This window comes from Camellia sinensis, chromosome 9, assembly GCF_055761805.1.
Source record: "Camellia sinensis isolate YWXY chromosome 9, ASM5576180v1, whole genome shotgun sequence".
NCBI lineage: Eukaryota > Viridiplantae > Streptophyta > Magnoliopsida > Ericales > Theaceae > Camellia > Camellia sinensis.
The window spans coordinates 97,466,790-97,492,375 of NC_138969.1; the positions used below are offsets into that span (position 1 = coordinate 97,466,790).

The 25,586-nt window shown below is 34.9% G+C and overlaps 1 protein-coding gene across 1 annotated transcript; it reads left to right on the forward strand.

The window, feature by feature from the left end:
- Positions 1 to 20,875: 20,875 nt before the first annotated feature.
- LOC114264150 (uncharacterized) lies at positions 20,876 to 22,234 on the forward strand. Its single transcript, XM_082889242.1, has 2 exons — positions 20,876 to 21,695; positions 21,813 to 22,234. The coding sequence occupies exons 1-2, from the start codon at positions 20,876 to 20,878 to the stop codon at positions 22,232 to 22,234; spliced, it is 1,242 nt and encodes a 413-aa protein (XP_082745368.1).
- The last annotated feature ends 3,352 nt before the right edge of the window (positions 22,235 to 25,586 follow it).

Consider the following 25,586-nt stretch of genomic DNA (forward strand, 5'->3'; position numbering starts at 1 on the left):
TGTTAGTATTATTAATAATTAAAACATGAGCATATAATGTCTATAAAATTCACATCATGACGTAGTAGAGGGCGATCTTTGATCTGGAGAGTGGAGTGCTCAATTCATAACCTTCCACTCTCATACCTAAGTTTCCGAACCGAAACACTTTGGTTATGACGGACAAGTGGCATTTCACACGAGTCACGGGTTTCCTAAATTTCTCAAACATATTTAGGTGGCGACTCTAAAATCTGGTAATGCAGTCCATTTCCGGCATCTTTGATGATTACTTGAATTTCTAAGATTTGCTGGATTTGGACTCCCATTTTTTTTTTTATTTGACCTTGCACTTGTGAAATCAGATTCAAAACCATGAGAGTCTGAACTGTAGGGAAATCGTACTCAAGGACACTAAACCCCTTCAAGGAGCGCGAAAAACCAGCTACAGGTGAGCACAAACCCCAGTAGAAAAATCTTCACAAAGTATATACATTTTATACAATTTCATGGGATGAATGCATATGCCATGCCATGTTCAAAAAAACATACATCTCTACCTTTGAAACTTTTATGCACAATGCAATCTTAAGAATTTAACAATTTGATAATTTCAATGTAGTTCAAAGAGGTGGTAACTACGACTACGTAATCCCTAGGTTGGTATCTGCAAGTAGGCATAACAAGCGCTGTCAATCACCACTTTATCGGTAGCTAACCAAAAGGCACGTAGTACCTCATCCGCGCGTGTTTTCGATTTTTCACCATGGACACTCAAGTCAACTTAACCAAATACCAACTACACCCCTTATCCAGACTTACCAACATATTTACCTCCCAAAAAACAAATCACTATGATATTGTTGCACAAAACAATTTATTTTTTCCAATGCAATATTCAAAATCAATCGCATCAATGATGAAATGGAATGGCGATGCAAATGTCCAATGCAATAATAAAGTTCCATTTAAACAACTCACCAATGCCAATTCAAAAGGTGATGATAATTAAATCAAGTGCCAATGCAATATATTTCTATATCAATACCTTGAAATTTTTCAATTATTCAATTCATCTACACAATCATCTATTGTGATCAAATTAAACACCTCTTATCAATATAACATCATAGTATACTTTTCCAAGAGACAATATGACAATATCAACACTCATGTATTCTCCACATGTTAAACATCATTTTTAGCATTTCGTCTTTCCACCATAACAACAAGAAGTTATTGCTCAAGTTTTCCAATTTTACAATTTCTCATAAAATTTCGTCATTTGACACAACTATAGAATTTCCTCCATCATTTACCCACATGGAAAATTATAAAGTATCAATTTCACAATATCACGACTTTTTTCCAAATTCCCCAAATTCTAGAGTTTCCACGAAAACAAGGTTTTTATTCCATTTTTGAAATGATTTTTCCAAAACAACACCCACATCCTAAAACATACTCATATTATCTAAAATTTTTATGAAAATAGATAAAATCCACCTCTAACATCATCTAGGGGTCAACAAACCCAAAATCATAACTCATAACATGATAAAATACTGAAAACATGTATAAACTTACAAAAATGTATATATAACTCAAAGATTATCCCTACCCCAAACTTAGAAGATGAAGAATAGTTATACTTACACTATAAAGCCATATGGTTGGTCCCTTAGGAAACATAATAACATTCCCACACGAGTAATGGTCAATTGGAAGTATGTAAAGTTCTGCTCTGATTTGAAAGTCCGTCTAATGTTATTTGGATGCAACTCATCACCTATTATGGTAAAAAAGGATCAATAAAATCTAATAGGTAACCTATTTTGAAGGCTTCAAGTGGATAACAATGATATAATTCATTTGAGATTGAGGCCCGACTATTCGAAAACATGTGGATTATTGGATGTATGTGTATGGGTGAATAGAAATATATAAGCTATGAGATTGATGAGAACAGTAATTAGTGTATGTATGTGTTAACGTTACGGGGCCAACTTCAAGGTTCACTTCATATTAATGCGTATTATGGGATAACTCTTAAGGATTATGATGAGTTACCAATTTGGGTTATTAATCATAGTTGACCTCTTGATATGTGACCATCGAAGGGTAAGAAAGTTACTTGAGAAGAAGTAATGTAATGAGACAAAGATTTACGATTTGTTCCATATAAGTGACACAAGTTTGAGGGACCAAACTTCTTAAAGAGAGGAAGAGTGTAATAACCCGACCCTCTCATATGCTTTAATTCTCTCATTATATGTGCAATTATATGTGTGCTTACGTGTTTGATGTGAAATTCCATGTTTTAATATGTGAATTACATGTTTATAAATTTGTATCTGTCAGTTGTGAGAAAATCTGTTGAAATTATGCCCTTAGACTGAAAATTGAAAGCCTTAGAGACACGATAAGCCAAAACCGACCACATAGATATGATCAGCATGATTTTTAGAGTTTAATATGAATTTTGGTAAAATTTTGATTCGGATTGAATTATCTTGTGTGATTTCGGCTCGGACTCTGAAATTGACAGCCTAAATAGATTCAGAAACCGAAATGGTGTACCTGGATGGGTTAATTGAAATTTTTTGGATCATTTCGGAAGTTTCATTAAAAATTTATTTCGTCTGATTCGTTAAGGTGTGTATGGGCCACCTTTAAGTGTATATATGTATAGATAAGTGATATAAGCCATTTGAGCTCAACTTTATCTTGATTTAAAACACAAAAATCTGAGGAAAGAGAGAGAGAGTTCTAGAACGATAAAAGAGAGAGGGAGAACTCAAGGAGAAGAAGGAAGAGAGAAAAAATGGAAAAAGGAAGAGGGAACTTGAAGAGAACATTAATGTAAGCTAATCTACACAAATTAGCCAACTAAAGTAAGTATCTTCCTTTAATTTTATGAATACAAGTTGTATTCCTCATTAGATCATATGATCTAGGTTGAATTAAGAAGTTGAATGGTGTAAATTGGTGTAAATTGAAGTAAGAACACTAAAGGAGAAGGTTACTTGGTTTTATCATTTTGAGTATATGAAATTGGACTCGGATTCCTTGCACTTGTTAGATTTGAGAGTTAATTCCCTTATATTCGCTTATCTTGAAGTTGGTTGTGAGAAGTTGAGCCTCAATCTTGAGGTTTTGTATGGTTTGAACTTATAAAATTATATATGAAATGAAGATCTATGTGAATTTGGAAGAAGAAGTTTTGAAAAAGAATTAAACAAGGATTTTGATCTTTCTTGCTTGAAGATTCATTGTATTTTTTATGTTTTGATTTAGAAAACAATCATAATCTCATGTTTTCTATTAGTTTTACATGTTTTTGAGTGATTTGAGTTGAAACCTAGCTTGGAAAATGGAAGAACAAGTGTTAAAACCAATAGATATTTTCAGCAACAGAATTTTGGCAGAGCCACACGTGCGGTGGGGCTTCTCGCATGTGCAAAAGTCTATTTCCATAAACATTTTGTATTCTAAAATAATTGCGTGTGCCCCTGCACATGCCCTAGCTCTCCTGCACATGCGGTTTTGGTCCTGTACATGCAGAACTCCCCTGTTTTAGCCCAACTTCGAATAAACATATCTCTCTCATCCGAACTCTGTTTTAAGTGATGCTTGAGCCTAAACTCAAGCCTCGAAAGCTGGGTTTCCAATGGTGGTGGTCTTACAACCAAATTCGAAGTACACAAATAGATATGTTCAAATTAGTGAAGATTGTTCACTTTATTTTTAACCATTTTGTGCTATTTCCTCTCCTAACCTAGTTTCCTTTTGTTTCTTCCTATTCTCCTAGATATGAATTATGACCCATTGAGGACTAATGATTTTAGAACCAACGTAGATAATTGGTTAAGGAGCAAAGTAAAGGATCGGTTTATTTGATTAAGAAAAGATTAAGAGAAGTAAATTTGATCAAGAGAGTAATTCTATGTTTCAATATGTTGTGCTATGCACATTGTGATTTTAGATCAAGATTCAAGGACCGATTAACCAGTTTTGGAAACCACTGTAAGTAATAATAGTGTAAAGATATATGTTCACTTGTATTTATTTTGATACGTAAATGTTGTGATTTCTAAAATTATGTTTTATTCAAATGAATGCGTTACAAGAATTGTGATATGGAATATGGATATGAAATGTGAATTGTTTATTCTATGATAAGTGGGCCCAAGGAGAGATGGAGACATGTTGATGTTCCATCTACTCTATGATAAGATATGTTGGACCTGAGGTCATTCCAAACAACTATTAACATGTGATTGGGCTTGAGGCCGTTCTATACTAAGTGTGGGCCCGAGGCCGTTATGTATCCTATGTGGGCCTGAGGCCGTTCTAATATATGTTGGGCCTGAGGTCGTTCTGTACTAAGTATGGGCCCGAGGCTGTTCTGTATCCTATGTGGGCCTAAGGCTGTTCTGATATATGCTGAGCCTGAGGCTGTTTTGTGGACCCGAAGTCGCTCTGTAAATGTGATTTAAGAAAAGTATGGATTTATATTAGTATGCTTACTATGATGTTGGGCTCATTCATTTAAACCTTTTTACTGTATTATTACTCATTGAGCTTCGCTCACTCCGTATTTTATATGTATGTGGGTGATCAATTTGGAGACTAATATTAGGTCAGCCTTAAGAGTCCTTTTGTGGACCTGTTATGCCAAGATTCCAAGATGGAGCTTTTTCCCTATTAACATCCTCTGTATAAAGTCTACCCTTTTGTCAAGCCACCCAGGATGTGCCTCTATGTCGAGGCATTAACTTTGTATTGTTAGAATTCTGTATTTTATTGAGTCTTATGTATGTGTGTGTAAGATATATAAGGTTTGTATATGAATATAAATTACTAGTGTGTCTAAATGTTTTAAATATTCCAGTTATCATGTATGTACAAGCTCAATGGATATTATTATTTGTTCTGCTTCCGTTTTAGGTCCCAATATGATTTAAATATTTCGAAATGTTGTTTTGAGGTCGAAGGTAATCTAGGATTACTAGCCGGTCATGATTCAAACTTTTAGGGACAGGTTTGAATCGTGACACAAAATGAATGAGATTCTAGTTCTCTAATTTCATACAATCCAATTTAATAAGAAACCAACTACAACCAAGTCGAATAAGTATTTATACAATCCTCATATGTAGGAAATAGAATACTTCAAATTCAAACCAATTTGGGAGTGAACAATGAGCCAAAAACTGACAATATGTTCATCTTATGTATACACTATGTGTAAATGTGTGCTAATTAGATCAAATCATAATATGCACAAACCAAAAATTTTTGCAAACTGAATTTCAATTCCAAAAAACCAAGTGTTCGAATAAAATAAATTAAAGCAAATGAATATGAGAACAGAATAACAAACTTTCAGAACCACTTGCAGAAAATAAAGATGGAGAATAGACTAAATTGAGCATTTGACTCTCACTCCTTAAGACATATTTGTCTTTTCAGCAATGCTTCAAAGCGCTGGATGTCTATCTCCCATAATGAAATGGTCTTCGCAAACAAGTCACGGCATTATGAGAAGACTACCGACGAACCAAATTGTATATACATTCTCTTGTCGGAAAACTGAACTCTCAAATATGTAGGAGGAGGAACGAAGGAACGAATAGACAGAATGGATTTGATTGAATGCCTAGAATGGCTGGAGAATAACTGAATTCATAGGCAAGGAAATGCCTATTTAGAATGGGCAAAATGACCTAATCAAGTTTCAGAATAGTTGTGTCTTGAAATTACAAAGGGAAGCTAAAAATTCGCAATCGTCCTAAAAATATGTCTTTGTTCGTGCACAAATTTGAAATTCAAACTTTATGTTGAAAATTTCTTGCAAAAAATTTGAAACGAAATTTCAAATAATTTTGGCACAAAAAGATTGGTATAGACTGAGCCAATCCACAACCTACACTTGTGATTGGTATGGTTTGAGGGCGATGTGTGTTAATTTTGGAATCCAACCCACTTTGGTTTGTAACTTCTCTTCTTACAAAATTTGGATGTCATTTGGATCAAAACCCAAGTGCCAAACTTGGAACTTATATACACAAATAAGTTCTAGAGAAATTCTATTTCCACAAACCTACTTACCTCTGTACACACTTTTAATGAAATATTATTTTAATGACAATTATACCAAAAAAACAAAATGACAATAATGAACATCAATACACACACTACAAATTAAATTTAGAATTTTTCTGTGCATATCTTTAAAAAACGATAGTTCTCAGTGCACATCTTTTAAAAAAACTAAAACTAAAACTTTTCTCCATTTTTTTTCACTTACTCTATTGTCCTCCATTGCTTGCTACACTCCATTGTTACACTTTATTTTTTGCTTAGTTGTTACACTCTATCCATTGTTTGCCTACACTAATCTGATATTGCTTTATTCTATTATTTATACCTTTGTTCCATTAGATTCTACCATTATTCTTGATCTTTGTGATGAAAGATTTGCACTTTTGCCCCTTTGTTGTAAGCTAACTCATTATCCCTAAAATTTACAATGAATCAATACACTTTCACTTGTGAAGTTCACATTTCAATCATATCTTATGTACAAATTCATTTTTGAATTTGAACTATAAAATCCCTTTTTTTCTCTTTCATCTTCCCTTTCTTTCCTACCCAAAAAAATAGAAAATAAAAAAACAAATAAAGCAGCTGCAGAATCAGAGCATAGCAAAGAACTTGATTTAGTATTCCGTCGACATTAATTACAGGATTAGATTGTCCAATGCCTATAATATCAATTTTTTAAAAGATGGGTCTTCAATGGAGTTGGTAGAAGATGGGTCTTCATCATGGATGGATGTGTGGCTGTATTTCAAGGTGGGTGGAAACCTATTTAGATTGTGTGTATACAATATTTTAGTTAGGTTTATAATTGAAATATATGGTGTGTGGAATGAGAATAATAATATATAATTATATTGATAAGTGTGTGAATTGAGATATGATGTGTACAAAGATAAAAGAGTGTGTGGAAATAGAATTTCTCTAAGTTCTAGTTTTCTCATATAGGGCAAAGAAAATATACCAACATGAAACAAACTCATCAACATAAACCACGTTCAAAAGGCTCATTTTGGAGTCAATTTTTTTTTTCTTTTTGCAAATGATTTTGAACATCAAATACATATCCTTAATCTCCACATAAAAATGTACATGTCACCACTCGGACCCATCAAAACAGTTTGAGATTATTTTGATTATGATTTAAGAATTCTTTGTTATATCTTATTTGGTTTTTGGTTATAATTTTTTATTTTTTATTTATTTTAATTATGACTCCCATAATATTGAATTATGTTATTTATGATAATCAAACTCACAAATGACATAATTTACAGGTATACCATAACATTACCCATATAATATATGAGGATTTAAAAATGAAAAATTCTATGTACCATATACCCTAATTACGACCTTTGTGTTTTTAATTATGACCTTATGTGGTGGTTGGTTATCACTCTTTTTTTTTTTTTTTCTTTTTGTAAGTTACGACTCCCATAATATTGAATTATACTATCTGTGATAATTAAACTTATAAATAACATAAGTTATATAAGATAATCAAATAAAGAAAGCCTGATTGAAATCTTCCATCTTACAGAGAGCAACTCATCTTTGAATTAGAGGGCGTATGGAATGTTTGTTTTGACTCATTATAGGTTTAGGGCATTGACCAGTAGGAAAGAGTCTTCTTCATTTCCAATCGACGAAAGTCTTTGGTAGCTACAAAGTTAATTTCCCCTTTCTTGTTTAGTGAATGAAAATGATGGGTAAATTATAAAATATATGTTTGAAATTTATTTAAAATACAAATTATCTCTTATAATTATATAAATTAAATCTCAAAATACGAATCATCTCTTATAATTATATAAATTACATTCCAACTTTTTTAAGTTTATAATCGCATAATAAATTATCACTTTTATTAATAAATTATTAAGTCAATTAATAATAATTTTTAATAATATTATAAATATATTTCAATTAATAATTCAAGTAATTTTATCGAAAATGATACATCAACCCATCCTAAAGTGGGTAAGTTCATAGGTTGAACTTGACAAGGTTTGTGATACACTAATTCCAAATACTTTTGCGTAAGTAGGAGACGAGAAAAAGCAAAGTTCATGAATAGGAAAATGCCATGGGGGTGCATATTATAATATGTATAATTTTATTATGAAATTTTGTAATATTAATAATAAAATGTATAATCTCATTATAAATTGATATAATAAAAAAAAATCGTAATTAAGTCAAAAAATTTTATAATATCAATCACAATATTTTAGACATTTTGTCGCGTCAATTGTGACGAGATTATTCATTTTATAATTGATATTATAAATTTTTATGATAAAATTATACGTTTTTATAGTATATGCACCCCTAAAAAAATCCACACCATAAAATTTCTCTTATGATATTATATGCGTTTAGAGGTGTAAATTTGGTCCAGCTCGACCCAGCCCGGTCCACCCGGGCCTGGGCCTAGACCGGCTCATGTCAGGCCTCGCGGGCTCCTGCCAAATTTTGGGTCGGGCCGGGCCACGTGCCAAATAATTAGGCTTATGCCCGGGGGGTATTCGGGGCTTGAACTTGCTGGTGGATCGGGCCTTGGTCCGAGTCGGTGGGCCTGGGCTCGGGCTTGGGACGGGCTTGAAATTTTTTTTAAATTTTTTCTACCAAAATTTTATTATTTTCCACTAAAAAAGAGATTGGGCTTCAGACTGGTCGGGTCAGGCGGGCCGGGCCCACGAGTCAGGCCGGGCTTCAAAATGATGGCCCAGACCCAAGTCTAGGGTCTCGGGCTAGGCTCGAGCCCGGGCCCAAACAAGCCTAAACGGGTCGGGCCCACCCCGGGCTGCGGGAGGGCTTCGAGCCACCCACGGACCACGAGCCATTTTTACACTCCTATATGTGTTGCACAATGTGAATGGCAACCTTGTGAACAAATGAAAAAGAAATTGTTACTATTTTGGGACATGTTGTCACTGCTTTACTTAATGCATAGTGAGAATTGTTTTGAGTCTTCTTTTGATTTAAATCGTTTAAATTTTATGAAGTATCAAGAAAAATATATTTGTAAAAAAATTAAGTTAATTAAATATTGATAATCTCTTTATCAAAGCACAATATATATATATATATATATCAAACTAAATATAAATGTGATTTGATGAAGGGATTACCGATATCTGATTAATTTAATTTTTTACAAAAATATTATTCTCCATATTTTTAAAAATTTAAATTATTTAAATTATCAACATAAAACTCAAAACAAATCCCATAGTTACACAATAGTCACAAACACAACAGTGATCCCAAATTCATTATTTTGTGAAATCTACTCATGAATTTTCCCAAGACGCCAACCATTAAAGGGTCTCCATTTTCTGCTGTGTTTCATTACTTATTATTATTATTATTATTATTGTTATTATTATTTGAGCAGTTCTATTTTAACGATTATTAAATAGAATTGGGTAAAATATCGATCAATCTATTAAAATCATTTAATTCGCATCGATCTGTATTGATCCATCTGTTAACTGTGGATTAAATTTTAAAATTTATAATTTGTCTTTAAAATCGTTCTACTTTGCCATAATGAATATATATATTTTTTGTAACTTCTAGTAAAAATCAAAGTAAAATGAGTGCGAGAAATTTAAAATGTGAAAATTGTCAAACTAAATTTTTAATTTTTTTAACTTTTTTTTATCTTTCTATGTGTAAAAAATATAAAAATTAATGTGAACTAAAATAAGGTAAAAGTTACCTAGCTTTCCAAATTGCCTATAAACATACAATTCAAAATGATGAAAGAGATCAACAATGATTCATATCACTAAAAAAAAAGACCACTAATAATACTAATGCATTGGGAATGCCAAAAAAGAAAAAAAAAAAAAAAGGCATAGGCAGTGGGCAGGGTCCACTGCCACATCATTAGTGGTGTTATTAGAATACCACTTTTAGTACTCTCAATCATTTTTCTGAAAGAGATATAACAAAACTCTTTCTCTATAATGGAGTTTTTAGAATAAATGATAGCTTTGGTTGGCTGACAGCTGTCAATACAGGTAGGGGTGTTTCGAAAAGATGGTTAAAAATTATTTTTTGACTTTTTTTAACTTTTTTGTGAGAGAGAGAAAAGTGTGTTAAAAGCTGAGAAGTGGCTTTTAACTCACTTCCCAAAATAGCCCTAATCACTGAGGGTGTGGAGGGTTGGGCTTTCCCCTCTACAATGATGAACTCAACCTTACTCAACCTCCTTTGCCCGTTTGCTTTCTCTCTATAAATAAGTTAAAAATTATATAAATTATCATATCATTTTTTATATTTTTTCTAAAAAATTAAAAAATTAAAAATAAATAAATAACCTACACAACTAGTAAAAGTGACCAATAAATAACCTGCACCAATAAACAACCTACACTACCCAAAATAATAAATTTTCTCTTTTCAAATCATAATTCAAAACTTAAAACTCAAAACACAACCTTATACTTAAATCATTATTTTAAAACTAAACTAAACCCACCCTAAATAGCATAGTCAATGTTGCTATGACGTCCCGAGTGTTAGGGCTTGAATAATATTGTATAGTAGGGTAGAATGCCATTCTTCCGGTGTTTGGTTTACTGTATCGAGTCGTTGAGATTCCCTTTTTACTCCTACTTAACCTCTTGTAACTTTTTCGGGTTGTAAACTTTGAGTTTTGGACATTAAAACTTGCCTTGGTTTGCAAAATCACTTTCTGAGTTCTGGGCAAAACCGTGTGTAATTGAAAACCGCCTGAGCGGATCCTCACAAGGTTTTCCAAATTTTCAAAGTTTTCTGGACAAAAAACCACCGAGCGGATTTTGGATCCCGCGCGAGCAGAATTTGGGTGATTTTTCTAGATATCTCTCTATAGCAATCCGCCCTTAAGGCAAAAACTTCTGCTCGTGTGGAATTGAAACCGCTCAGGCGAATTTCGGCACGTTTGCCTGAATTTTTGTGCTCTTTTCCTCAAAGCTGATGCCAAATGTATTTTTTGCACAGATTTTCTTCTCTCTCTCTCTCTCTCTCTCTCTATATATATATATATATATATATATATTCATCTATTATCTCCCTTCTCTCTAAACACACCCAAATCCAACTTCTCTCTAAAAATAAGCTCAAATCTTTAAGAGTTCAAGGGGGACTTTTACACCAAATCGAAGAGGGCGACGAAGGCTAAGTTTATAACCAATTGGATTGTGTTTTTGTTGATTTTGATTTCTAGGGTTTTCATCCTCTCCATCTTCCAAGATTAATCTTTGAGTTATATATACATTTTTGCAAGTTTATACATGTTTTTCAGTATTTCATCATGTTGTAAGTTATGATTTTGGGTTTGTTAAACCCTAGATGATGTCAGAGGTGGATTTCATCTATTTTCCCAAAAACTTTTGATAATATGAGTATGTTCTATGGAGTGGGTATTATTTTGGAAAAATCTTTTCAAAAATGGAATAAAAACCTTATTTTGGAGGAAATTTGGGAATTTTGGAAAAAAAAAAAAAAACTGTGATATTGTGAAATTGATAATTGATAATTTGCCATGTGGGTAAATGATAGAGGAAATTCTATAGTTATATCAAATAAAGAAATTTTATGAGAAATTGTAGAATTAGAAAACTTGAGCAATAACTTCTTGTTGTTATGGTGGAAAGACCAAATGCTAAAAATGATGTTTAACATGTGGAGAATACATGAGTGTTGATATTGTCATATTGTCTCTTGGAAAAGTATACTATGATGTTATATTGATAAGAGATATGGAATTTGATCACAATAGAGGATTGTGTGGATGAATTGAGTAATTGAGAAATTTCAAGGCATTGATATAGAAATATATTACATTGGCACTTGATTTAATTGTCATCACCTTTTGAATTGGCATTGGTGAGTTGTTTGAACAGAACTTTATTATTGCATTGGACATTTGCATTGCCATTCCGTTTTATCATTGATACGATTGATTTTGAATATTACATTGGAAAAAATAAATTGTTTTGTGAAACAATATCATAGTGATTTGTTTTTGGAGGGGTAAATACATTGGTAAGTTCGGATAGGGGGTATAGTTAGTATTTGGTTAAGTTGGCCTAAGTGTCCATGGTGAAAGACTGAAAACATGCGTAGAGGAGGTACCATGTGCCTTCCGGTTAGCTATAGGTAAAGTGGGGATTAGCAGTGTTTGTTATGCTTACTTGCAGACACCAACCTATGGATTACCTGAGTTGTATTTACCATCCCTTTGAACTACATTGAAATTGTTGAATTGTTAAATTCTCAAGATTATATTGTGCATAAAAGTTTCAAAGGCAGAGATGTATGTTTTTTTTAACATGGCATGACATATGCATTCATCCTATGAAATTGTATAAAATGTATATACCTTGTGAAGATTTTCCTACTGGGCTTTGTGCTTATCCCTATAGGATTTTGTACAGGAAAGGATATAGTGATCCCACCGAGTTAGAGCGTAGAATATATTTTGAGAGCACATGGCTCTTTTCTTTGTTATAATTATTTTTGACAAGCCAAGAGCCTTATATGTGTGGGTTCAAAAACCACTTTTGTGTAACCGAGCTTAAGCCGTGGAAATTGTTGCCCTTAAGGGCATTTATTTGCACTTGACTTATATGCCACGTGCTATAGATTCATATACTAGGGATGTTGAATGTATAACCGCACGTGGAACATTCTTTTGTATATCTCTTGATGGTTAATGAATACAAATGTTGGAGATTTGAGGATGATGTTAATATTGAGATTTGGTTTTCTTTTATATTAAACAATGGAAGTTAGTGAATTTTTATTATGTAAATTTTTGGGGTGTGACACCTTGGTATCAAAGCTATCAGGTTTGAATACATGTGGGTTGTGGGAAGTGGTTCTTTATCCACAATGGGTTCATTTCGCTTAATTAGGAGATGTTCCATGCATTAGGTGTTATGTGACAACATGCTTATGTGACTAGATGGGTATGAGATTGAACTTTTGGGATGTGGTTTATGCCTATTAAATTCCTTGAGGTCTTATTAGAATGGTACTTCATCAATACTCATTCTAATAAGAATTCTTGGTATTTTATGGGACAAATTTCATAGTAAAGGAGTAATCTGTATGTGTTTATGTGATTACGTGCTTATTTGGAGTGAAACTAAGTGTTTTGTGAGATGGAAATATATGGAATCGTTATGATAGGACGTGTAAGATAAGTTGTGAGCACATTTGAGTTTGTGTGCTAAATTGTTTACTTTTATCCTTAATTATGATGTCAGAGAGAGGTCAAGCACGTGGTAGTAGGGGCAGGAGGCACGGTAAGCCTCAACGAGGTGTGCATAAGGTACCGGTTCATGAGGTTCCAGTGCAAGATAAAGGGTTCGGCCAACCTAATGCGGCTGAGCAAGCAGGCCAAGCTAATGTGGCCGAGCAAGTGGGGCAAATGAGAGTCCCAAAACAAGCGACTCAAGCCGCAATGGACGCCCTAGCCCGAGAGATGGTGGGGGCATTGAGAGAGTTTATGAATATTTTAAGGGCGGAGAATCAAGCCCGAGAGAATGCCATGGAGTCAAGGGCTAGTTTTCTTACTAGAGAGGTTTTGCAGGCCAAGCCGAATGAGTTTCACGGTGGCCCCGAGCCCAAGAAGGCGGATTAGTGGCTCGAGAAAATGGTTAAGACATTTGAGATGCTTCACATTGAAGATAGTCAGATAAGGGTGACTCTAGCGAGTTACTACCTCAAAGGGGATGCAGGCCAATGGTGGAAGTACGCCATGGGCAGAGTGGAACCGACATGGGAAGCTTTTGTCATTGCTGTCCAAGATAAGTACCTACCTTCCACACCTAAGGAGAGATTGAGATAAGAATTTCAAAACCTCAAACAACTAAACCTGTCTGTGGCTGAGTTTGAGGCGATCTTCACTGGTTTTTCCTGGTTTGCACTGGAGTTGGTGGTAATGGGGAAGCGTCGTTGCATAGAGTTTGAGAAGAGATTAAGAACAAAGATTTTGTTCAAGGTTGCTGGGAATATAATCTGAAACTATGGCCGTCTTATGGAGGCAACGACACATGTAGAGATTACCGTGCAGGCCGAGGAGGAGAGACTTCAGGGTTCGAGGTTTCGGGGTCAAGAGTCTTAGGGGGACTTTAGACCTAGTAAGAAGAACAAAGGCACTTCTTTATCCCAGCCCCAATCATAGCAGTCTAGATCTACCTTTCCATTGCTAAGTGCTGGCTCGGGGAAGAATACTCAGGGGAGCTTTACTTGTTTCAAGTATGGCCAATCGGGTCACAAGGCCAATTCTTGCCCACAAAAGGGAGGAGTGTAGCAGATGTTACCACCACCACCACCTAACCGATCTTAGATTCAGTCTTAGAGTAGGGGACAAGGGCTTACTTACTTTCAATGTGGTCAGTCAGGGCACTTGAGAAGAGCTTGCTCGCAGTTGGGAAACGCATGTGGCGTATCAGGGTCGAGGCAGACTCAGAGCCATCTGCAGGCTCATTTAGTTCAGACCCTACAAGCTAATTAGGGAGCCGCTTCGGCTCAGTCAGTTCAGCAGGCCTATGCTCTGAGAGATGAGTAGGTTGATCAAAGGTCACAAGGGCGCGTGTATGCTGTTACAATGCCAAAGTAGATGCCAGGGTTCTCTATTGTGAGAGGTATTTTTATTATGTGCAATTATTTGGCTAATGTGTTGACAAATACGGGTGCATCACATTCATTTATATCTTCTGCTTTTGATTTTTTATTAGGGTTAGAAGTGACTCAGTTAGCGTCTACACTCAGGGTAGAGTCACCAGTTGGGGGTAAGGTCGACTTAGACCGGGGGTGTCGTGGTTGTGAGATAGAAGTTGTCAGGCGTCGACTTCCTTTTGCATTTGTGTTGCTAGACATGTCAGATTTTGATGTCATTTTGGACATGGATTGGTTATCTTTGTATTGTGTTTTTATTGATTGTTACTGTTAAAGGGTTACGGTGTGCACCTCGAGTGGTGATTGTTTTTATTTTCTGGGGGACCGAGCTGATACAGTGTTAGCGCCAGTTTATGACCCTCTTGGTAGGGGCGAGCTTAGTTGTCTTCTTGCAACTCTCTTGGATAGTGAGAGTGATGGGCTCTGAGTAGAATTACCGAGGATAGTTTGTGAATACCTAGATGTCTTTCTCGAGGATCTTACTAGTTTGCCACCCCACTGGGAGAACGAGTTCTCCATTAACTTAGTGCCTGGCATGGCACCGATTTCCATGGCACCATATAGATTTGCATCCGCAGAATTGCATGAGTTGAAGATTCAACTCCAAGAACTTTTAGACAAGGGTTTCATTCGCCCTAGTACATCACCTTGGGAAGCGCTTGCTCTGTTTGTGACTAAAAAGGATGGTTTGTTGCAGTTATGTATTGATTACCGCAAATTGAATCGAGTTACCGTTAAGAACAAGTATCCTCTACCCAGAATAAATGATTTATTTGACCAACTTAGGGGATCTCGTTACTTTTCAAAGATAGACTTGAGATCGAAGTACCATCAGTTGAGAGTTCAGGAGGAGGATATCTAGAAAACGGCATTTCATACGTATTATGGCCATTATGAATTCTTTGCAATGTCTTTCGGTTTAAACAACGCTCCTTCTTCCTTTATGGACTTGATGAATCGAGTCTTCAGAGAATTTTTAGACTATTTTGTGGTCATCTTTGTGGATGACATCTTGATTTATTCGACCTCCGAGAAGGAACACAAGGAACATTAACGGATAGTTCTTGATTTACTTAGGGTGCACCAACTGTATGCTAAATTTGATAAATGCAAGTTTTGGTTGACTAAAATGAAGTTTTTGGAGCATGTTGTGTCAAGAGAAGAAGTAACTGTAGGCTTTTCTAAGATAGATGCCGTGCAAGATTGGGAACAACCTAAATATGTTATTGAAATCCAGAGTTTCCTAGGGTTAGTTGGGTACTATCGTTGTTTTGTAAGGGACTTCTCTAGACTAGCCACACCGTTGACCAGGTGTAAACACCCCATTTTTCACCGCGCTTTATTCCAAACACCCGATGATGAAAGTTGCACTATGCAATCTTTTGAATTCTCAGTGAAGAAATTTGGATTCAAGCTCTAATCCCAAACCTTACACCCAATTTTGGCCAAACTATTTTAGACTTTGAAACCCTCTTTTCAAAATATTTTTCCAAATATTTCTACGATGTTCTGAGGCTCGCATTTTGATTAAACTATTGCACTTTTCAGTAAACTGAGTAAGGACAAAGTGGAAATAAATGAAGGGAGGTAAAATCTTTGGAAAAAGCTTTAAAAATATCTTATTTATAGGTTTGAATTTGAAGGAAATAGAAGGAGATGGAAGAAAACTATTTGGGAAAAAGGTTGAGCATCAAACCATTAAGAGAGAAATGAACAGCCTTCACTAAATTAGGAATATCTCTCTGACCACTTATAATTTAGATATGAAGCCACCACCATTGGAAAGTATGCTTCTGAGGCTTCAATTTAGGCTCAAAAATCACCTAAAACTGAATCCGGATGAGGGAGGTATGCCCGTTTGAAGTCGGGCTTGAAAATAGGTTTTTGGACCCAGCCGGATTTGTTTAGATCCGGCCGTGGCTTGTTTAGACCCGGTCAGGTTTCAATGAAAAATAGTTTAGACTACCTTTTTAAACCTAAATTTTATGTTTTGTGGCCTGGCTGATTCTCATTAGCGCCAAACAGAACAGCTAGTGGGAATTGGACAGCTGGCTTTGTTTGAAGATATTTTTGGCCAAAACATCTCAAATTCTATAAATAGACCCCATGCATTTAGAATTAAAGGTTAGAAGATTTTCCTAAAGGCTTTGAAGGATATTAGGAGCTAAAACCATCTGTTTTACTCCTTTGACCTTAAAATCTTCTTGAAATATACATACATAATACATACACCATTAGAGTTTGTTCTTGAATCTTTTTATTGAAGTTTCAAACTATATTTCATAAACTTGAGAGTGTTTGGAATCAAGTTTGATCAACAACCATACATGCTCTTTAAAGAGGTATAACTCTTATCATCTTTTCTCTTTGTTTTTTACTAATCATCTTCTTCATTTTCCTTGAGTTTGTGCACTGTTGGAGGCCACTTTCAAGGGTTGAAGTATGTGATTCCTAATCCACAAAAAGGAAGGGGTTAGCCTTCCCTCCTCAAGCTTGCTTGTCTAGCTTGTTCTCTCTTATTTTTGTTCACTTTCTTCATCTTTTTGAAGTAGTTTTGTTACTATTTTTTGGTTTTAGGGGTTGTTTGACTCATTTAATTAATTTATGCTTTGAATATCATGTTTGTAGTGTAAGCTTACTTGTCTAGCTTGTCCTCTCCTATTTGTGTTCACTTCCTTGCCCTTTTTGAAGTAGTTTGGTCACTTTTTTTTTTTTTTTTTTTTTTTTTTTTTTTAGGGGTTGTTTGATTTATTTAAATAATTTATGCTTTGAATATTATACTTGTTATGTTGTAAGTCCTCACTACAACAAAAAGCATTTTTGGCGACGTTTTTTAGCAACCAAATTGAATTTAGTTGCCAATTGTATGTTTTTGGCGACAATATACGTGTTGGTCGCCAAAAAATACACTATTAGCAACAAATATTTCAATTGGTCGCCAAAAATGGTGGGCGCCAATTTAATTTTTTGCGCGGGAGCGCTAAAAAAATTTTGGCGACCAAATTAATATATGGCGACGAAACTGTTTGTCGCCAATTGTGACTTTTTGGCGACAGAATTAAAATAGTCGCTGAAAGGTGAATGATATTTATGGCAACATAATGATTTTCGTCACCAATAAATATCTTGTCAGAATGACGTTGTTTTGAATTTGTCTTCTTTTTTTTTTTTAATGACCTTTAGTTGAATAAACAAGATTGACGTAATAATATTCATCTCATTTCCCTCTCCCTCTCCTGAAGCGGCACAACAGAAGACAACCTGAAGCAGCACAACAGAAGACAAAGAGGTATGTCTTCTCTCCCTCTTCTTCGTCTCTCTTTCCCTCTCCCTCTCCTTCTCCCTCTCACTCTCACTCTGTCACACTGCCTCATCTTCCTCTCTTTCTTTATCATCAATTTCATTCTCTTGTTCGGCATTGTAGAACACAACACAACATTGATATTGGGACTGATTTTTCTCTCACTCTCTCATCTTCCTCTTTTTCTTCTTTGTCATCAATCTAATTTTTCGGACTGATATTCTGATTTTTTGGACTAATATTGTGATTTTCAGGACTGATATATTCTAATTTTTGGATTGATTTTGGAACTGATTTTCGGGACTGGTATATTCTGAATTTCAGACTGATTTTGGAACTGATTTTTGGATTTTGGGACTGATATTCTAATTTTGTATTTTTTGGGGACTGATATTATAATTTTGGGACTGGTTTTGGGGCTGATATTTTGATTTTGGGACTGATTTTGGAACACAGGACAACACTTCGTTGTTTGTTTGTTGTTGTTGTTCATTTCAAAGGCTCATAGACAACACTTCATTGTTTGTTTGAATTATTCTGCACTATAATTGATATGTGATATTGTGCTAGATTTGACTTAGCAGCTCTTGTATTAATCTTTTGGATTATGCTGTATGTGGTAGATGATCTCTTTTCTTCACTTTATGGTTTTGTTATCATACAATAGTTCGAAAATTTTCAGGGATTTTTTATACTGTTTAAGCTTTTTTATGTAGTGTTGCATATTGCCAGCTTCATATGTGATTTACAGTGATCTGGTTGTCTTAGAGTTTGCCTAGACTGCGGTGAATACTGTTTGTCTGATCTGATCCATGCTATGAGGATAGATTCTGCAAATTAGCTTTTTTGGTCACTCTCTGAAGATTTGCATGTTAGATTTTTGAATCAAGAACATCTTCCGTAGGTCTTGACTTCAAATGTGAAGAATTCAGGATCTTCTTCAATATAGGTTTGGTTGCCAAATCTCAACCCTTCATCATTGATGGGACCCACCTCAAAAACTTCATCTTACGAAGAGAGAAGAAAATTCCCTATTCTCCACCTCAAGTTTCTATCCATCATCAATAGGAGGACTAATTCTAAGAAATCTTGGTCATGTACTATTAGCCATGGAAAGTTATGGTTTGCATTATTACTGCCCTCGAAAGGCTGTTCCTTCCTTCCATTATGCCTGATACACTTACCTATAACCTATTGAGGATTCTTTATGCTTGGCTAGAAACCTAACTGTCAACTCCTTAGTTGCAGGAAGAAACTCTTATTTGGGTTTACATTTGTGCGCTAGAGCTGCGATTCCTCAGAGTAAGAATTTTGATAGAATGTCATTTTCATTGAGATAGAATTGTGGTTTTGATTGAGATGTGACCACTCAAACATACAAATCCCAAAATAACAAAAGAAAAGATACCAATGTAAAAGAAAATATTTAAAGAACAGATATTTATTTTAAATTTTGGCTTTTCTCATAGGAATTAAATTAGATCTTTCAATTTGGGTTTATGATGATTGATGGCTAAAGATATATGTTATTGGTGACGAATTGTTACTTTTGTAATGAGAATTTATTGTGGTTATGTTTGATCATATACAATACAAGAAAAGAAATGGATTCTCCAGTTGGTGAGACAGAAAAAAAGGCAAAACGGGGGGAGATAGGGAAGAGGAGATTAAGGATAGTCACTCCACTGAATTTGAATTTCTCAGATCTTTAACCTCAGCTTGTTTAGGTAATTGAGTTGAATTTGAGTTTCTCAAATCTTTGACAAGTTGCACATGATTTATTACTGTTGAATATACTCCATGCTTGTCATATCCTGCTAAAAATGGGGCCATTAATAGTAGACGCATATAACATTCATTTCATGTCCACTCTCCATTAATTTCATGTATAGTGCGGTTTTAATTTAAACTTTGATTTACAATTCAAATGTTATAGGTTATTCGCTAATGCAAAGAGATAAAAAAAAAAATGCAATCATTCGTTGGGGGCAATTACTACATCAAGTAAGCTTTGACTATATTTTAGGGCATTTTTAATTTATTTATCAAGTTAGTCATTTTAGTTTCTACACCTATGATCTTGAAACTATATAACCTTATTAAATTTAATAAGTCTGGTTGTCAAAAAAATGGGACTAGATACGTCATTTAGCAACTTGGCTATTTTAGTTGATTTTTTAGTTTTTTTATGAAATGAAAAAGAATTATGTTTTGGATGATTTATGGATTTTTTTTTTTTTTTTTTTTTTTGTAGGTGAATAGATAATTGTAAAAGAAAAAGTTGTTGATTAATGTATAGGACATGACATTTTGTTTTATTAACTATTTTTTTCCATTGACTATTTAGCCAAAATATAAGTCCCAAACAGGCCTAAGAGAATCAATATGAAACTAGTTAAAATTTTATTAGGGATGGCTGCTGTATTTGGTTTCAAAATCTCAATTTTATGTCTAACTCAACAAAGAAATACGTCAAATAGCTAAAATAGATGAATATGCTTTTCCAAGAATAAGTAAACTAATATGTAACAATTTCAAGACCACAATTTGTATAGCAATTGTAATCTATATATCAATTTCATCACTTACTATATGATTTTTTTTTCACCCTTTACTCTAAATTGCATATTTTACTTGAATAGTAATTCTTGTTTATCACTTACTATTGTGATGCATCATTTGGTCATGAAAGGGATGTGGAACCATAATCTTGTGGGTCACCAAAAGATATGGAACCATAATCTTGTAAATTCTCTAATTCAAAGGAATTTCACATAACCATGGCTTTGTAGGTTACCAAATATGGACAAGAGTTGGATGTTACTTAAGAATAGGATGAGTTGCCAGTATCGAGATGGGGTGAAGGCTTTTGTTCAATTTGAAATGATGAATGTAGGTCCAAATGATAAGATTCATTGCCCTTGTATGGACTATCTGAATTGTGAACAACATACTTGTAAAATTGTGGAGTATCATTTAGTTGTGAAAGGGATGTCCCCTTCTTATAAGACTTGGGTGCATCACGGGGAATCTGTTCCCATGAATCAATCTCATGCATTGAATGATGACAACCATAATGACTTTGGAAGTGTTAGGGATAGAATGGAAGCAGAGACAGGTGAAGATCAAGATGAAATCCTAAATTTGTTAGAAGATGTTTACATGGGGACTACCATAAATGATGATGAAAATGAAGAGGATGAGGAGGACGGTGACAATGACAATGACAATGACGATGATGTGGCTAACAATGTTGAAAAAGAGGGCGTGCCCAACTTTAACAAATTGTTGAATGATGCTCAAAGAGACTTGTACCCTGGGTGTCATAAGTTTTCTCTTTTATCATTTGTTGTTAAGATTCTTCATGGGAAGGTGTTGAACAAGTGGAGCAATAAGTCTTTCAACATGTTGTTGGGGATATTAAAGGACCTTCTACCGGTAAGTGATCAAGTGATTCCATGGACTCTTTATGAAGCCAAAAAATTCTTACGTGCCTCAGGCTTAAGATATGTGTCGATTAATGCATGCAAGTATGATTGTGCACTTTTCTGGAAAGAGAATGCAAATTTAGAGAATTGTCCAATTTGTCAAGAGTCTAGATACAAGTCGAATTATGGAAAAGGTAAAAAAATTCCTCACAAGACCTTAAGATACTTCTCGTTGACATCAAGGTTGCAGAGATTATATATGTCGAGAAAAACAACAATAGATATGAGATGGCATAAAGAGAAATGAGTAGATAATGGGATATTGAGACACCCGGCTGATGGTGAGACATGGAAGGATTTTGATAGGCAACATCCTTTGTTTTCCCAAGAGAGTCAAAATGTGAGGTTAGGGTTGGCCACTGATGGTTTCAATCCTTTTGGAAACATGAGCAACTCATATAGTATGTGGCCTGTGATTGTTATGCCTTACAACTTGCCTCCTTGGAAATGTATGAAACAATCATTTAGTATGCTGTCATTGCTTATCCCTGGACCACAAGTACCAAGGAGAGATATCGATGTTTACATGCGACCATTAATTGATGAGTTGAAGGAGTTGTGGGAAGATGGTGTGTTTACTTATGATGCCTCAGCTGAATTAAGTTTTCAAATGCATGCAGCTGTTATGTGGACAATTAATGACTTTCCTGCATATGGCAACTTGTCAGGATAGAGTACAAAAGGTTATTTGGCTTGTCCCACCTGTAACAAAAATGCTTCCTCACAACGGTTAAGAGGTAGGATAGGGTACGCAGGCGCTCGTCGTTACCTGCCTGATGACCACCCTTGACGGAGGAGTCGACTTTATAATGGTAAGATTGAGTTCCTGTCAAGACCTTTAGAGTTATCAGGGGAACAAATCTTGGAACAATTGGATTCAGGGACATTCAAACCATTTTGAAAGCATCCAACCAATAAGAAAAGAAAAAGGGAAAATCTAGTATTGAACTGGACAAAAAAAAAGCATCTTCTTTGAGTTGCCATATTGGAAAACACTTAAACTCCGACACAACCTCGATGTTATGCACATAGAGAAGAATATATGTGATAGTTTTCTTGGAACATTACTGAGTATAGATGGGGAAAACAAAGACACAGAAAAAGCACACATGGATTTAGAAGATATGAAAATAAGGAAGGAGTTGCACTTAAAAAGGCGTGCCGATGGGTCTTTTGAAAAGCCCCCAGCATTGTACACTTTGCCCTCAGATGAAAGATATGGTTTTTAAAGTCAATTAAGTATCCTGATGGTTATGCAGCAAACATCTCAAGGTGTGTGAACACAAAAGGTTAACAGGCCTAAAAAGTCATGATTGTCATGTCCTCATACAGTGACTTCTTCCTATTGGAATGCGTGGATATCTTCACAATGATATTTGTGTCGCATTGAAGATGAAAAATTTGGAAATATTAGAAGATCGCATAATATTCATACTATGCAAGTTAGAAAAAAAATTTCCACCAGCGTTTTTTGATGTGATGGTCCATTTGGCGATTCATTTACCGCGTGAAGCCATTCTTGGTGGGCCTGTGCAATATCGGTGGATGTACCCCATTGAAAGGTACTTACAAACTTATTGAAACACTAGAATACTTAAATTGTAGCATAACCTGTATATATATTTATAAAAATGTGAGTGTGTGTGTAATAAGATTATTCTATTGTTTGTTTGATAGGCTACTTGGAACTTTAAAAGGATATGTTGCAAATCGAGCTCGTCCAGAAGGTTCGATCACAGAAGCTTATGTTGTCAAGGAGTGTCTCACATTTTGCTCAATGTGTCTGGGTGGGATTGAAACTATATTTAATCGAGAGGAACGGAATGTTGATGTTAGTGTGCATGAGTCGAGGTTAGAGGTCTTCGCGAATTACAAGGTTTTTTAACGTGTCTCAAAATGAACATGAAATGGCTCATTGGTTAGTCTTGAATAATAGCCTCGAGCTGGACCATTATCTAGAGTACGTTCTTAATATATATATATATATATATATTTTTGTAGAATTATGTTTTCAATATAATATGTTACTTATGAATCATATGTTTGTAAGTAGGCAACACAAGAATCTTTTAGAAAATGAAGGTGTACGTGACATCACAAATAGATAGAAAAAGGAATTCCCTAAGTGGTTCAAAGAACATATAAGATATAATCCCAAACTTTATTTAGCTACACTTATATGAATACTAACATAATGATTGAAATTGATGTCGTTATGTAGATGAACCAATTACGAGCTCAAGGATTACCAGAAGCAATTGATGATTTGTGGTCATTAGCAAATGGTCCTAGTGTGAATGTTAATTTGTATTCAGCTTGCATTTCCAATGGTGTTCGATTTCATAGTAAGGATCGTGATAGTAGTCATAAATGCAAAAATAGTGGGTTAGTTGTGGAAGGGAAGCATGAGAGACAAACAATTAACTTTTATGGGTACTTGAATAAAGAGTGGGAGATGCATTACATACTTGGACATTGAGTTGTTTTATTCCAATGCGAATGGTTCAATACCGGTAGCAATAGAACATTACATACCGATACACATTGCATAAGTATTGATGTTAGAAGTCAATGGTATAAAGATGATCCATTTGTCTTACCAAGTCATGTGAAACAAGTTTTCTACGTTGATGATACAAAGTTAGACGGACATTGGAAAGTCATAGAAAGACTACAACATTGAGAAATATGGGATGTACCAGAACAAGATGGCTTTGAACCTGATAATTTATTGCAACAAAATGAAACAACTGAAGATGTCCCAATGAGCGTTGAAGACCCCGTGACAATCTCACTTCATAGGAATAACATTGATCCTCAAATTATCCCAAGTGAGGTGGTTTTACAATCAGTTAGTCGAGCACACAACGATGGTGTTGATGAGGAAGAGGGGTGCGATAATGAAGATGATTACTATGAGCATTGACTATCCGAGAAGATGAGCTACATAATCATTTTGATTGTAATATAGATTTTGACATAGAACTTTAATTGTTGTGTCATTTTTATGTTTTTATAACATTGTTGTTTAAGTGCCTTTGAGTTTGAATACACTGACAATTCAAAAAGATTTTTTTTTTCTTTTTTTGTTTTGTTTTGTTTTGTATATGTGTGTTTGTGTGTGTCCCTATCTGTCTCTCTCTCTGTCTATTTTATTTTTTTTGTTTCTTATGTTATGTTATTGTTTAGTTATCAATTATGTCTGATATTGATTCTATTATATAGCCATTGATATTAATGTAATTGCTTATTTTACATATGCTTCACACATGTAATTGTTGAGTTGTTGTGCTAGATGGCAGGCCCTGGTAAACTTCGACGTGCAGCATCATCCAAAGTTCCTCTACCTGCCCTTACTCAGCATGCACCACCTAATTTAACCCTATCTACTCAGAGTGTACCATCTACAAATGCTCTAAGTATCGAGCCCGCACCACCAACAAATGCAACTACTGCCCAGGTTACACCATCTACAAATGCAACTACAACCCAGGCTGCACCATCTACAAATGCAGCTACTACTTAGGCTACACCATCTACAAATGCAACTACTACCCATGATGTACCATCTACCACTAGTTTGCGTACTCGTTCTAAACAAGTCAGGGGTTAGACTCGAGGGAAGAGCATAGCACGTCTCATAGCTAACAATGGTGGTAAAAAACTTCATGTTTGGATCCCTGTAGATGCAAAGGTGCCAGTAGGGCCTTATGCCACTCCATTTGCAAATGAACTTGGCTTACAGATAAGGATGGCTGCTCCAATCATTGGTATAAAAAAGTGGGACAAGATTGATGAGATTCATAAAGCCCCAATCATTCAAGTAGTTCGGGTACATGTATTTGCTACTTTTCAGATAATTAGATTATCACTATTACTTGCATTTTGCTATTAATAAAAGCATTCATTATATTTGCAGGATAAATTTGAGATTGTTGATTATGATGAGGATGAAGAGGTTCGGAAAGGAGTCAATAAAAAGTGTAAAACTCTTTACAGAAGTTGGCGTAACAAGATGAAGACTC